The sequence below is a fragment of the Oncorhynchus mykiss genome, chromosome 13 (genome assembly GCF_057628025.1).
Source record: "Oncorhynchus mykiss isolate SJ-2025 chromosome 13, ASM5762802v1, whole genome shotgun sequence".
NCBI classification, from domain to species: domain Eukaryota; kingdom Metazoa; phylum Chordata; class Actinopteri; order Salmoniformes; family Salmonidae; genus Oncorhynchus; species Oncorhynchus mykiss.
The window spans coordinates 54,367,598-54,382,421 of NC_143034.1; the positions used below are offsets into that span (position 1 = coordinate 54,367,598).

Sequence of the window (14,824 nt, forward strand, 5' to 3'; positions counted from 1 at the left end):
GTCATGTCCTATATGATGCTCTACCACACCAGGCTGCTGTCATGTCCTAAATTATGCTCTACCACACCAGGCTGCTGTCGTGTCCTATATGATGCTCTACCACACCAGGCTGCTGTCATGTCCTAAATGATAGTCTCTGGTGATGCTTACTGTTGACAAGTTGATGGTCGTACCACAGAGGATCTCTAGACACACACTAACTCATTCAGACACATTATACATACACATTCACAAAGACATCTCCACCATCTGGAGAAATTGAACATGTGGTTCAAACAGCCGGCAATAAACCACCACCCCAACGGGAACCCACAGATACCCCCCTGTGTCCTCTTCCCTGGTATATGCCATGCCTTAGCCAACATGTTCAGCCACCACTGTGTAACACTGATATTTTAACATTTATCAGTAATGCATGGTTGTATGCTACAGTATGTGTGATAGGCTGTGAACGGACTCCAGATTCATATGGAAACATCTGTACAATTTATGGCTATAGTAACTGGAGATTACCACTCGCTCCCGGATGAGTGGAGGAGCGATCAATTACTCTGTTGGCCTGTGTGGGTATACTTTATAAACACTTCTGTGCTGTCTCAGAGAAGGCTGCTGGAATGACAGTCTACAGGCAGTGCAGGGCCATTGAAGCCAGATGAGAAAGAGTTTATTTGTGGTTTGGTAAAAAACAACTGTATGTCACAGTATGTGGACTTTATGTAAATTGAGGCAATCCAAGTAGAATAACAGAGACTTCAACACTTGTCTACATTGTCCTTTCAGATTGGTTTAAATCTCTTAATTTTATTTTAATTATGTCTGATTCCAATCTAAATACTGATTAAAAAATATGCTTACATGAGGTCAAAATGGTCACATACCCCACAGTCCCCAAATCAGATTAAATCATTATCATCTGACTGCATCCTGTTAGTTATCTTTAGTGAGTCATGATTCTGTTGTCCATAATGTTTACTAAGTCCTGAAATGTTTACTAAGTATTAAACCAAAGGACTGATCTCTGCCTCCCTGTGCCTCTGATCCAGCAGGGCGGAGATAGTGTGAAGATTAAAAGCTTATCCAATTAGCCACCCGCTGAGCCAATCAGGCCCATCTAAAGCCTGTGGTCACACTGGAGTGCTGCCGGACAGGCCCAGATCAGCTGGGTCAAACAGAGGAGAATGTCTCACGGCTGCCCATGCAGGGGGAACTACAATGTCTTAGAATGGGGGAGCCCTGTCTCCTCTCTTTCCTGGCTAATCTTCAATGAACACGCTGTTCCTCAAATAGTTCTTGAACAACGATATCAGAGGGGGAAAAAGCTTGGATTACTCGAGCATGAGTAACGTCACCACTGCACACAGAGACCCCACACTGTGCTTTTTAGACCACTGTTTAGGCTGACTTAAAACTGAGGGGTTCTGTGTGACGGATTTGTCTGTTCACTTTCAATTCTATGGGGATCAGTTTAAGATCCGGCTATGTTTTGTTGATCTAGCTATTTCAGTGACGACATGGTGTCCTATTGTCCTACACCTCTTCTGTCTTTTTACACATCCATCTGCAGGAATTGCTGTGTTCTGACTGTCCTCAGGTTTTATCTTCTGGGCTGAATTGTCATTGTTGCATCCAACAATATGACTCAACAATATCAAACCTGTCTTTATTAAAATAAAGACAGGATAAATAGAGGACATGAGTCAATGGGCACTAAACTTGACACTCACAAAATCACAGTGAGACCATTGTGAGAAGGTCCCTGACACATTACGACCAATCATACGTGTCTCTACCTAGTCCTCTTCGTCCCGGGTGGGACATAAAGCCGCAACAATCTTCTTCTGTCTTTGACCACAGTCCCATGTCAGTCATAACAAGCAGGGAGCTCATTCATCAGGATTTGTGCTGACACTGTGGTCACAAAATCTGCATAATGAAAAACAATTCAGTAAACCCATCGTTTCCTTTAAAACACTGCCCTCTGCAGGAAATGAGGGTTAAACAGAAATCATGACAGTTCGGCATTTGGCAGAAAAGGTCCTTCAGGCTATTGTGCATATGGAGGTCCGTATTAGACTATACCAAATACTTCATCTTTGGTGTGAGACATTCTAAAGAGGGAGTGATTCTTGTATCTTCAATGTTCTTCGTATTTCTCCTGACGATGCGGGTCTAGAGGTCAAATGCATCTTTTCACTAAATACGCTCTTTCATTAGGGTGCCAAAGGTCATAGGATTATGACTTCTCCCCCTCATTTGTCATCATGGCAAAGACAAGCATGCACTCCAGCTCACATGGTCATGAATGGGTGTCTTCCACACAGCTGGGTGGTCTGAGCGGATGTGACCCCAATAAAGACCCCTACACTGAACGGTGGCTGCCCTTGCATGACCCTCACTTTTGTTGAGGCTTCAAGGGGTAGTGAGTCACAACACATTATGCAAAAAAGGACAGCTATGAAGTCAGCCAATGTACCCACCTGCTTCATTCTTGTTCTTGGAGGAGCCATGGAAGGAGAAGCAGAGGAGAGTGTGCTTGCCTGGACAGTGGAGCGTAATCTAAAGCACAATAGAAATGAAATATAATATTGTTAGAGGTTCTGACAAACTTATCACACAATTCACGTTGCAGCATGAGTCATTGGACAAAATCGAGTTGACATTGTAGTCTCTCCCTCAACGGGGTCAAATATGGGTCAAATGTTTTGTCTGTGCATGCACAGAGGCTCCTGGGCCAGTGTCGAAGCTAAAAAAGTGAGTGCTTCGTTTACCAGTAGGTTGGATGTACACAAAATGTTTCACTTATTGATCTTGAACTTATTGCCCTATATTGCTTTAAGTAAAATTTTCTAAACCCAGAGAGCCAACATAACAAGACTTCCGGGAACACTTACCAAGCAGACTCGGCAGACCAGACCGGGATTGAGAAGTCAATGAGGGAAGTGAAATATATTCCTAGTTGTTCATTTTTTAAGTCTAAAGGCACAACCTAGACTTGAGGCCAATGTCTTAAAGGAAAATTCAACCCCAAACAAACTTTTTGTATTTGTTTCATTAGTCCATTGCTGATATACAGTGGTAAGAGAAATAATGTGAACTCTTTGGAATTAACTGGACTTCTGCATAAATTGTTCATAAAATGTGATCTGATCTTCATCTAAGTCACAACAATAGACAAACATAGTCTGCTTAAACTAATAACACAAAAACAATTATAAATGTTCATGTCTTTATTGAACACACTGTGTAAACATTCACAGTGCAGGGTGGGAAAAGTATGTGAACCCTTGGATATAATAACTGGTTGACCCTCCTTTGGCAGCAATAACCTCAACCAAACGTTTTCTGTTGTGGCAGATCAGACCTGTAGAAAGGTCAGGAGGAATTTTGAACCATTCCTCTTTACAAAGCTGTTTCTGTTCAGCAATATTCTTGGGATGTCTGGTGTGAACTGCTCTCTTGAGGTCATGCCACAGCATGTCAATCAGGTTGAGGTCAGGACTCTGACATTGCCACTCCAGAAGGCATATTTTCTTCTGTTGAAGCCATTCTGTTGTTGATTTGCTTCTGTGTTTTGGGTCGTTGTCCTGTTGCATCACCCAACTTCTGTTGAGCTTCAATTGGCGGACAGATAGCCTTACATTCTCCTGCAAAATGTCTTGATAAACTTGGGAATTAATTTTTCCGTTGATGAGAGCAAGCTGTCCAGGCCCTGAGTCAGCAATGCAGCTCCAAACCATGATGCTCACTTCACCATACTTTACAGTTGGGATGAGGTTTTGATGGTGTGCTCTGCCTTTTTTTCTCCACAGTGTTGTGTGTTCCTTACAAATAACTCAACTTTAGTTGTATCTGTCTACAGAATATTTTGCCAGTAGCGCTGTGGAACATCCAGATGCTCTTTTGCGAACTTCAGATGTGCAGCAATGTTTTTTTTTTTGGACAGTAGTGGCTTCTTCCGTGTTCCCCCATGAACACCATTATTGTTTAGTGTTTTACAAATCGTAGACTCATCAGCAGAGATGTTAGCATGTTCCAGAGATTTCTGTAAGTCTTTAGCTGACACTCTAGGATTCTTCTTAACCTCATTGAGCATTCTGCACTGTGCTCTTGCAGTCATCGTTGCAGGACCGCCACTCCTAGGGAAGAGTTGCAACAGTGCTGAACTTTCTCCATTTATAAACACTTTGTCTTACCATGGACTGATGAACATCAAGGCTCTTAGAGATACTTTTGTAACCCTTTCCAGCTTTATACAAGTCAATAATTCTTAATCTTAGGTCTTCTGAGATCTGTTTTGTTCGAGGCATGGTTCACATCAAGGCAATGCTTCTTGTGAAATGCAAACTCAAATTTAGGGAGTGTTTTGATAGGGAAAGGCAGCTCTAACCAACATCTCCAATCTCGTCTCATTGATTGGACTCCAGGTCAGTTGACTCCTAACTCCAATTAGCTTTTGGAGATGTTATTAGTCTAGGGGCTCACATACTTTTCCCAACCTACACTGTGAATGTTTAAATTATGTATTTTTCTTGTCTAAGTTTAATACAATTATTTGTGTGCTATTAGTTAAGCAGACTGTGTTTGTCTGTTGTTGTGACTTAGATGAAGATCAAATTTTCTGACCAATTTATGCAGAAATCCAGATAATTCCAAAGGGTTCACAAACTTTTTCTTGCCAACTGTAACTTGTCAACTGTAAGTGCTGTTATTTTGAAGTGAAAACATCTAGGAGCAACAACGGCTCAGCCACAAAGTGGTAGGCCACACAAGCTCACAGAACGGGACTGCAAAATGATGAAGCATGTAGCCCATAAAAATAGTCTGTCCTCGGTTGCAACACTCACTACCGAGTTCCAAACTGCCTCTGGAAGCAACGTCAGCACAAGATCTGTTCGTCGGGAGGTTCATGAAATGGGTTTCCATGGCCGAGCAGCCGCACACAAGCCTAAGATCTCCATGCGCAATGCCAAGCATCGGCTGGAGTGGTGTAAAGCTTGCCATCATTGGACTTATGGAACAGTGGAAATGCGTTCTCTGAAGTGATGAATCACGCTTCAGCATCTTGGAGTCCGATGGATGAATCTGTGTTTGGCGGATGCCAGGAGAATGCTACCTACCCGAATGCATAGTGCCAACTCTAAAGTTTGGTGGGGGAGGAATAATGGTTTGGGGCTGTTTTTCATGGTTTGGGCTAGGCCCCTTAGATCCAGTGAAGGGAAATCTTAACACTACAGCATACATTCTAGACAATTCTATGCTTCCAACTCTGTGGCAACAGTTTTGGGAAGGCCCTTTCCTGTTTCAGCATGACAATGCCCCTGCGCACAAAGCGAGGTTCATGTAGAAATGTTTTGTCGAGATAGGTGTGGAAGAACTTGACTGGCCTGAAATTTAACTGACCTCAAAATGATACATTATTTTAAAATAATGAACGACCTTAGATTTCAGCATTTGTGGCCTCCATTTCAGAAAATCCTAATTTACCTCAAATGTCTCAATGCTCATACAATCATTGGTGTTACTACTCCTACTGGTTGCACAAAGTTAAAATAATGGTAAAAAAATATTTAAAGTCATAAAGCTACCATATTAGTTGATTTAGAATGGGAAGATCTCGTCTAAAAAAATGAAGTTTTCCCAAAACGACATGCCCAAATGCCAACATAAAACGAGTCAGCAGCTAGCCATCAAAACCATTTTCAGTTGATGCAATAATTCTCAGTCAAACACATTCCCCAAAATACGCTGCGTGTCTTTTGTTTACCAGGTCATGTAATCTTTGGTGTAAAAGTCAACTCTAACAGAGAGCACCTTATCTATCCACTGGGCTGCAATATCATCTTCAAAAGAAACAGGAGTTAATGCATGGCCACACCAACAACGTATCCTGTGTCACTGTGTCCCAAGGTGGAAAGTATGTTGCCTCATGGTCAGGTCACTTTCATGGGCTTCAAGGTAATGGACTAATGCAAAGATGAAAGAAAAATGGATGGGCAGAAACTGTGATAAAAGATAATTAGCTGGTCTTCATCATTCTTTGAACAAGATGTTATAATATGGGACTTTGCCAAGAGAGGAGCTGCTCACCTGCAGCTCCACAAAGCCTAAGTGGAAGGTTGGCCTTCTCCCCTCAATGTCAAGTACCTGGTGACTCTTGGGAGTCACGATGATGGCAGATTTTGTCAAACTTTGTGAAAAATACTGACATTTGACTTAGATCCTCTGTTATAATATAATAGTTACTAATAGGTTTATTCATACATTTTAACTGAATAACTGTGTGTGTCTTTAATTTCCAGATAGTGGGGTGTAAAATAGAAAACAGAGAAGCCATTTGTGGAAGCCCGGCCTCAGCCCACAGTGGTGGTCACTGCCTTACTCTGCAATACTCCAACACAAGTGACAGCATCTTCGTATAGGCAGAACAGTATGTATATCTAAACAGAGCTATTTTTGTATAATTTTGGCTTGGCACACCTTCTAATGAAATGTCACAGCTATGGGCCTATAAGGATCTGGATCTTCTCGTAGCGACACTCTCCGCATTTAGGAACTTGATCTTCCCCACAAGATTACACACACACACACAATGTCAGACAGGGCAGCTGAAAACAATTGTGAAATGCATTTGGGTAATTATAACATTAGAACACATGGCTATACACAGGGCTCTATGCTGACCTTTCATACAAGGAGTACGTGTGCACCGAAGTTGAAAAATGTAGGCACACACAAAGAAATTAAGTCGCACTGTAGAGCCCTGATACATTTAAACACGTGAATAGTATGACTCTTTGTGAGAGCGTCATTTCCTCAGCATACTGCAGGAAGTCTTGCAGCCCTAATAACTTGTTACTTCTTGGTAGAGATCCCCGAGGAAGGCAGCTATTTCTACTGTGGCACAAGTGGAGATATCCTGAAAGTCAGTTTCAAGACCAAGCTTCTTAATGGGCCGTGGCCCAGTGAAACAGAAGTTCAGCAAGGTGGCTTCAAAAAAGGAACACAGTTGGAGGAGTTTAATATCTGGCTTAGTTAGACTGCAGTACAAACCTCAGAACTCAGCATGCATTTCCCCTTGTTGTCTACATGGGGTGAACACAATCTGTGATGAAGACAGGCAACATATTGTCGGCTCAGGAGATGGCACGTTCCCTCTGTTCAGGAGCCTCATCCAACTTCAAACACATCAAGTGAGTCAAGTGTCTGGAATGGAGGTCTTTATTCACTTTTATAGTTGTTCTCTCACTTCAGTAATCCTGTGTGCATCTTCTAAAAGCATCTAATACACCACTGTACTACTCAATGAATACTACCTGTATGTGTATTCTTTGGTTTCTACACTCTTTGGCAGGAAGTTTCAGCAGGAGGTGTGACATCCATAGCGCCCCGTTGTGATGGTCACCAGTTCTCTGTGGGCACAGAGACAACACAGATCTACTGTTTCAACTATACTGACTTCAAAGAGGAGTTCATCACATGATCACCACCAGCCAGTGGTGTGAACACAGTGCTGTGAACAATGTGGACCTTCTTTGGCAAATGCCACAACAGGTTAAAAGATCACGGCATCACATTCCATGTGTGCAGGGTCAGTCCCCTACTGAATGCAAATAGGAAACTGTTTCTGCTTGACTGGCTGTTCATTTTGAAGCCAATTGACACCAGTAGAGGGGGCTATACAATAATTTAGTAACCTGGTATATTTCTGTTAAGTATTATGTTTCCCAATAGATGGCAGTATCGACTCAATACAGGGTTTGCTTTATGCTATCCTTTCAAATGTATGCCATATAACCGTGCTCTGAAAAGCCTCCGGTAATATACGCCAGGTGCATTCCGGTAATGTTATTCTAACTTACAATTCAATTCTAAAACGTACTTGTGAGGTCAGGTGCCAACAATCTACGCAAGATACTACATCCTCCAAAGTTTATCATAGTCATGGTCAATAGCTAGATCGATTCATTATGGACTGATAAGTGCTTTACCTTATATGTGCTTTACCCACCTATGTTGTATATCTAACAGTGGCTCATCTGAGCTCTTTGCCACGTTCTGAGACTGACATCTAAACATGGCATATGGAAACCTCTAAAGAAGTGCTACATATCACTGTGCCAAACATGACCTGGCTGCAACGCTGTGGAATTCATGATTGACGGCAGGAGCATCATCAGTGGTGGATTTCCCATTCCATTTCTTAGCAGCAGAAACTCAGGGGCTTTCTATTATCAGCCGCGTCTGCTGTCTGGAAATGTAAATACATTCCTCTGTTCACTCCTCTGGTGGTGATTTAGTTGGGCAACAACAGTTGTGCCATTTTTAACTCGGATGAAAGAAAAACAACACTTTCTGTCACACATTCATGTTTGTATTTCTCCCAGTCATTGACTTTTTGTGTTGTTTTCTTTCAGCCTGGAAAGAGGCTGCAGGGGAGGGAGAAGAAGATAAAGTACCATGGACATAAAGATAAACAACAATGATGGATATAAAGAACCATGAGCATTACAAAGTACATATAGGGTCACCGTTGATAATGGCAAACCCTGGCCATGACCCCACTTTCCGAGGGTGTCTAAAGGAGGGTTGGGATATGCGAAAATACACATTTCCAATTCACACATGCATATTAATACACACTTGTACATGCATTAAATAGGACAATAAGCACCCACCAAATTATTTTATTATAGATACCTTTATGCCGTAGAAGGTAATTAGTGGGCATGAAACCACTGCACTGTGTTAGGGCCTACCAGATAAACAACGCTTTCAAAAACCACAAGCCTTGGCTCATGTTTATTCATAACAAAATCTGGTTACAATGCTATTGATATGAAGAAAGGACTAATAGTTTAACAAATATAATCAAATACTAACAGTGAAACAGTGAAACAAATAGAAACAGATATACTCTGGTTAGAAGTGTCTGCTACCACCCTGAGGTGGTACAGTAGGGAACAGTAGGATATAGAAGAGCATTTATTGAGGTCAGGCTCATTTGTGCCACAGACTAAAGTAGAGGGAGAATTCAACTCTGATTGGGTTAATGACTACCATAGTATCTATTTACAGTTATTACCATGAGTTTTGAAACACAATGGATGATTGATCGCACAGTGAGTGAGTTGTGTGTGAGCGCCATCTCCTTGCCACGGGTCATATTTTAGCGCCAGATGTCATAGTAGCGTAATGCAATGACAATGCATTGTATTCTCTGCTAAGGGATTGTTTGTTCCTAAAGCAGACGGCATAGCTATGACTCAGGCAACCAGATGGTCTCTGTCACCCACTTCATCTAGGATGATGTTTACTTCTTCACAGAAAACCACATTGGAAAAGTCTCTCTCCATGTTTAGCTTTTTTTAAATGTATTTCACTGCTTTACCAGAGCAAGCCATAGAGTAGCACACTAACATCATCTATTTTTGTTATTTGAGGTATTCCACAGAGATTATTTCCCTTGGGGGTTGATAATCAGAGTTCTTCATGAATACAGTCCATAATGTATTAATGACATTGGGTACATAATGCTGGTTTAACAGAAACCTATATTACAAGTATCAAAGCTGACCTTACAGTACCAGTAAATCAAACTGCAACACTTTTAAAGAACCACTTTGCCATTTCTTTTTAACTGAGGGGGAGTGTTCTGTGTATACATAGAATATACTTTTTGCTAGCATCATTTCTTTACATCAAAGGACTAGGTATGTCTACACTCTACAGTACTGGAGCATGTGTTTTTTCATGAAAAGTTGAGGCACAATCACATAGGATGAACAACCCCCCCCCCCCCCCCCTCTTTCTGAGCACATTGTGTAATTTTGCAATGACAGAAAAAATAGAAAGGCACCTGCGTTTTAAAAGGGACATGTGTTATTTGTGGTCTAAATCGAACTTCAAGTAACAATTGCAACAGGAGGCCAAAGCTGGAAGGAGACAGCTGCCAACCCCAGAGATGATTATTGCTTACTCACACACAAATATAGGTTAACTGCATGTTACTATTTGATAGACGGTAGCGGCGGCCATTTGCATACTGTGAAGTACTCATTAGGATAAAGTCAAAGCCTTAGGTCAAAATACCCCCAAATTATTTACCAGCCAATAAATTCTGGTGTGCACGATACATCTGCTTATAATGTTAAAAACAGGAGGAGAGATTGACACAAATTTGTTTTTATTATTCATTATTCAAACTTTTTAATTGTCATTGTCAAAGACTCGCTGCATACTATAATCCTGGTTGAAAAATAATGAGCATGTGCTTTTGGAAACTGTTGGATGGATTATTATGAAATCTTATTTCATAGTGTCACTTTTCTATAAATGTTACCATATTTTATTTCATAATGACACATTGTATTTCCCAATGTATTTTTCATTATAACGTTTATCACTTGATTAATGGCGCTGTATGACATGGTCCATTCCATCATTTCATGGTCTTGTTCAAAATAAAAGGGATATGTAAATCAAGGCAAGCGGGTGGTCTTTAGCCACTGATTGGCTAATCCTCTACTTTACCCTGTGAAGTTGACCTAACATTATAACGGAAAGCACAAGACATTTATTTACACTGTAGTAGCATAAGCAACTAATGATAGCATTTCAGTGAACAACTATCCCAGAATAGAAATATTTCACACAAATAACAGAATCTCTCTCTCCTCAGTACCCGTTAGTGTTTGTGAATTAAGATGACACCTACCTAGGGTTGCAAAGGGTCGGGAATTTTCCATGGGAAGTTAAGCCCGAGAATTTGGGGAATTTAGCTTAAATTCATCAAAAAAAGTTAGCTTATAACAGTTAACTTTTTTGTGGGATACACATAAGGCAATTCTAGGTCTTGTGGCATATATTGGATAACCTATCTCCAATTCAATGGAATTGCAACCCTCTGCATGCTCAGTGATTTCTTCCATTACAGGTGCAGTGCACACTTCCATCACATGTACAGCTGATTCTCAAGATCTTGCACACTTCTAAACAGCCTTCTGTACATTTGCAAATATTCTGACAAATCATATGTGAAGAATGCAACAGAGATGCAGAATCATCTGGCCAAGTGCATTAAGTTCCCTCAGCACTCACAACAAGCAACCTCTGACAAAAGTCCCTCTACTTCTATTCGAGGTGAAAATGATGAATCAGACATCTTATCGATAGCAACAGCTCATGGTCCTCCTGGAATCAGAAGTTTGACTCAATGTACTGATGAATGTCTTGCTCGAGCTGTGTATGCAACTGGTTCACCTCTGAAGCTCACAGGCAATGTGTATTGGAAGAGATTTCTGAATGTTCTTCACCCAGCATACACCCCTCCAACCAGACATGCTTTTCTACTCATTTGCTGGATGCACAGTTCAACAGAGTTCAAATGAAGGTCAAGCAAATCATAGAGAAAGCAGACTGTATTGCAATCATCTCTGATGGGTGGTCGAATGTTCGTGGGAAAGGAATAATTAACATCATCTCCACCCCTCAACCAGTATCCTACAAGAGCACAGACACACAGGACAACAGACACAACAGTCTCTACATTGCAGATGAGCTGAAGGCAGTCAATGACCTTGGACCACAGGAGGTATTTCCACTGGTGACAGACAATGCTGGGAACATGAAGGCTGCTTGGTCTAAAGTGGAGGAGTCCTAACCTCACATCACACCCATTGGCTGTGCTGCTCATGCATTGAATCTGCTCCTCAAGGACATCATGGCACTGAAAACAACAGAAACTCTACAAGAGTGCCAAGGAAATAGTTAGGCATGTGAAAGGTCATCAAGTTATAGCAGGAATCTACCACACAAACGAAAGTGAGAAGAATTGAACAACATTGAAGCTGTAATACAACACCCATTGGGGTGGTGTTGTCATCACGTTTAACATTCTCCTGGAGGGAGAATATCTGTCCATATCTGCCGATATGGACAGCCCGATCAAGAGGATCCTCCTGGATGAAACCTATAGCAGTAGCCATTGCACGGATTGAGGGAGACAATGCCACCCTGTCTGATGTTCAGACTGCTTGCAGATGTAAGAGAACAAATCCATACTGCTCTGCCCACTTCACTGTTGCTCCAAGCAGAGGAAACTGCAGTTATGCCTGAAGCCCACACATGCCGCAGCATACATGTTGGACCCCAAGTATGCTGGCAAGAGTATCCTGTCTGGTGCAGAGATCAACAAGGCCTATGGTGCCATCACTACCGTATCTCGCCACCTTGGCCTGGATGAGGGCAAGGTTCTTGGCAGACTGGCGAAGCACACATCCAAGCAAGGGATTTGGGATGGAGATGCAATATGGCAGTCGTGCCAACATATCTCATCAGCCACCTGGTGGAAGGGACTTTGTGGATCTGAGGCACTTTCCCCTGTTGCCTCCATCATCCTCCAAATCCCACCAACATCAGCCGTCTCAGAGCGCAACTGGTCCTTGTTTGGGAACACACACACCAAAGCACGCAACAGGCTGACCAATGCAAGGATTGAACAATTGGTGGCCATCTGGACAAATTTGAGCCTGACAACGAGCTATCCTCAACATGGTTGGAAAGTGACTGTGAAGATGAGCCCTCAGAGTCTTATGTTCAAGTGGTGGACACTGAGGAGGTCCAGGGAGAAGACATGGAGGCATGAGAGGAAGACAACCAAAGCTTTAGCTTTTAGACTATCATTTTACAGATGTATGTTGAAAACATTTTTGGGAGATGCTATGGATCATTGGGGATAATTCAATATTTATTTTGTTGTTCAGTGAAATCATTCCATGTGAAGAGTCAACTCAATTAATTAAAGTTCAATTTCTAACTAAAATGTTTTTGTTTTTTTATTTCTATTGGAAGGATTTAATCATTTGCAATTATGTCTACTTATGATAAGATAAAAGGTTTGTTTATGTCTCCATATGATATGGTAAATATAATCCAATGCAAAAAACATCTACATTTAAAATGGTATTAATATCAATTTGCATTTATTTTCGTTATTCCCATATATTCCGTTAATTCCCACGGAATGTTTCCACCTCTGAAAATTCCCCAAAATGTGCAACCCTACACCTACTGCAATAACTATCATTATTGCTTGGGGGTTAGTGCCATCCGGGGTCCTTGGGACGTTCCTACCCTTACCTAACCCTAACCTTTAAGACTCCCGCATACTAGGTTTGGTTTGTTCCTAGCAGAACTCTGTAAAGCAAAGCGAATGTTTGTGCCTCGCATACTCCTTTAAAATAAACTAGAAAAAACTGCAATATTACTGTTTGTCCCTCTTGAGAAGCGGTAACAAAAACATATGTAATTAATTTTGACGCCCACGGATCAATTTCCAAAATAGATTCCCAGAATCAGGAGGGAATAAGGAGGAAATCCAGAATCCTCCAACCAGGATATCTGTAAAACCAGTTTTTTAAAAGTTTTTCTTAGTTAGTCTTGCCAGCTAAGTAAACTTGTAGTAATCATGGCTGAATAACACAGGGCTCCATTGATTTTGTTAGTCACTAGCAGGGACAGAGTACCGAACAGCCATAGCATATGATAGCAATTTGTGTAGAATTGCAGGAAATTAGCGTTAAAACCGCACATTTTTCTCTCAGCACCATGGCAAAATGTTGTGCCCCAAATGCGGTAGTCCGGTCCTGCTCAATAGTGCTGAGCAATTAACCAATTTTTTCTATCCTTCTTCGGTTATTAAGTCAAATGAAAGTTAGAGGGGGAAAAAGTATGTCTACAGTGAAAAGCTTACAAGGGGAATGTCCTCTGTGTGACCAAGTTTTAATATTGCAGTAGACAAAGATTAGAAGAACGTTGGCACGTCCAAATGCAGGCTCCTGTGCAATTAGTGTAGCCCTATTTATTAACCTAAACCAGTTCTTGAAATATGTAAAACGTGTTTTGTATTATTCTGTTGACATTTTCATTTTAAGTCCGATCTTTGTGTGCTTCGTATTTCGTTTAAAATAGGTTCAAAAGTGGGCCTGTTGTAAAATACATATTATTAGCCTATTGCTGTCATTCGTTGGGTACGGTAGGCACTAGCGTTTGCTGGTAATTGCGTCACAAGTGTGTTAAAATTATGTTAAATGTTGTATTTTTTTTTTTAATTGCCAAATGATATAATGTATAACTAACTATATAACTGTATAATGGTTTGTTTACCGCAATATAATAATCTGCTCATATTTTCTCTACAAACAATGACTTGACTTTTGATATTTCCCTAATAAAGTTTAGAAACTTTTGTTAAAGTTTGGTGCAGCTATTAGGCCTATTAAACTGGCTGCTGCAGGACAATGAAAGCAGTGCGCACCGACGCTCCAACCAACTCTGAAAGTTGAAGTTCATGTGAGGAAGAAAATTTTAGGCCTACCAGAGTTAATCATTATATTGTTTATAAGAGTATCTTTATAAAAAATATTCTGATTGAAAATGAATGAATAAGCCTCCTTCTGTACACCTATATCTTGCAGACGCTGTAACCATCTGACAAATGCATGGAGGTGTCGCAGCATGCCGCTGGCATTTATTTTATTTTTTATATTCATATCATACGGTGGACGTCTAAGCCTATAGGCATATGCACGCAATGCCCTGATGCATTTAGTGCTCAAATCTCCGACAGCTGAACCGTGAGGTGTACAATTGTTTTAGGAAAGTAAAACCCAATAAAACAATAGGCCATACATGTTTGCTTATGCTACACATCTAAAACACTGAAGTGTTTTTGTAATTTGTTATAGGCTGTTCAGGACAATTCAAATGTGGCTCATTTGGCCAATAGGCTATCCAATGTTTATTGATGGCACTGCCTCGCCAGGTG

At 41.1% G+C, this 14,824-nt stretch overlaps 1 protein-coding gene across 2 annotated transcripts in view; it reads right to left on the minus strand.

The window, feature by feature from the left end:
* Window positions 1-632: 632 nt before the first annotated feature.
* LOC110486542 (acyl-coenzyme A thioesterase 1) overlaps window positions 633-14,824 on the minus strand; it is a 32,214-nt gene continuing 18,022 nt past the window's right edge. The window contains exons 5-6 of one of the 2 annotated variants that reach the window (XM_021558230.3): window positions 2,478-2,556; window positions 633-1,923 (exon numbers count right to left, since the gene is read on the minus strand). In XM_021558230.3, coding sequence (XP_021413905.3) covers window positions 1,915-1,923; window positions 2,478-2,556 — 88 coding nt within the window. In that variant the 3' untranslated portion in view covers window positions 633-1,914. Of the gene's footprint in view, window positions 1,924-2,477; window positions 2,557-7,200; window positions 7,410-14,824 lie in introns of those variants that run through there. The other variant, XM_021558231.3, reaches the window with a different exon arrangement.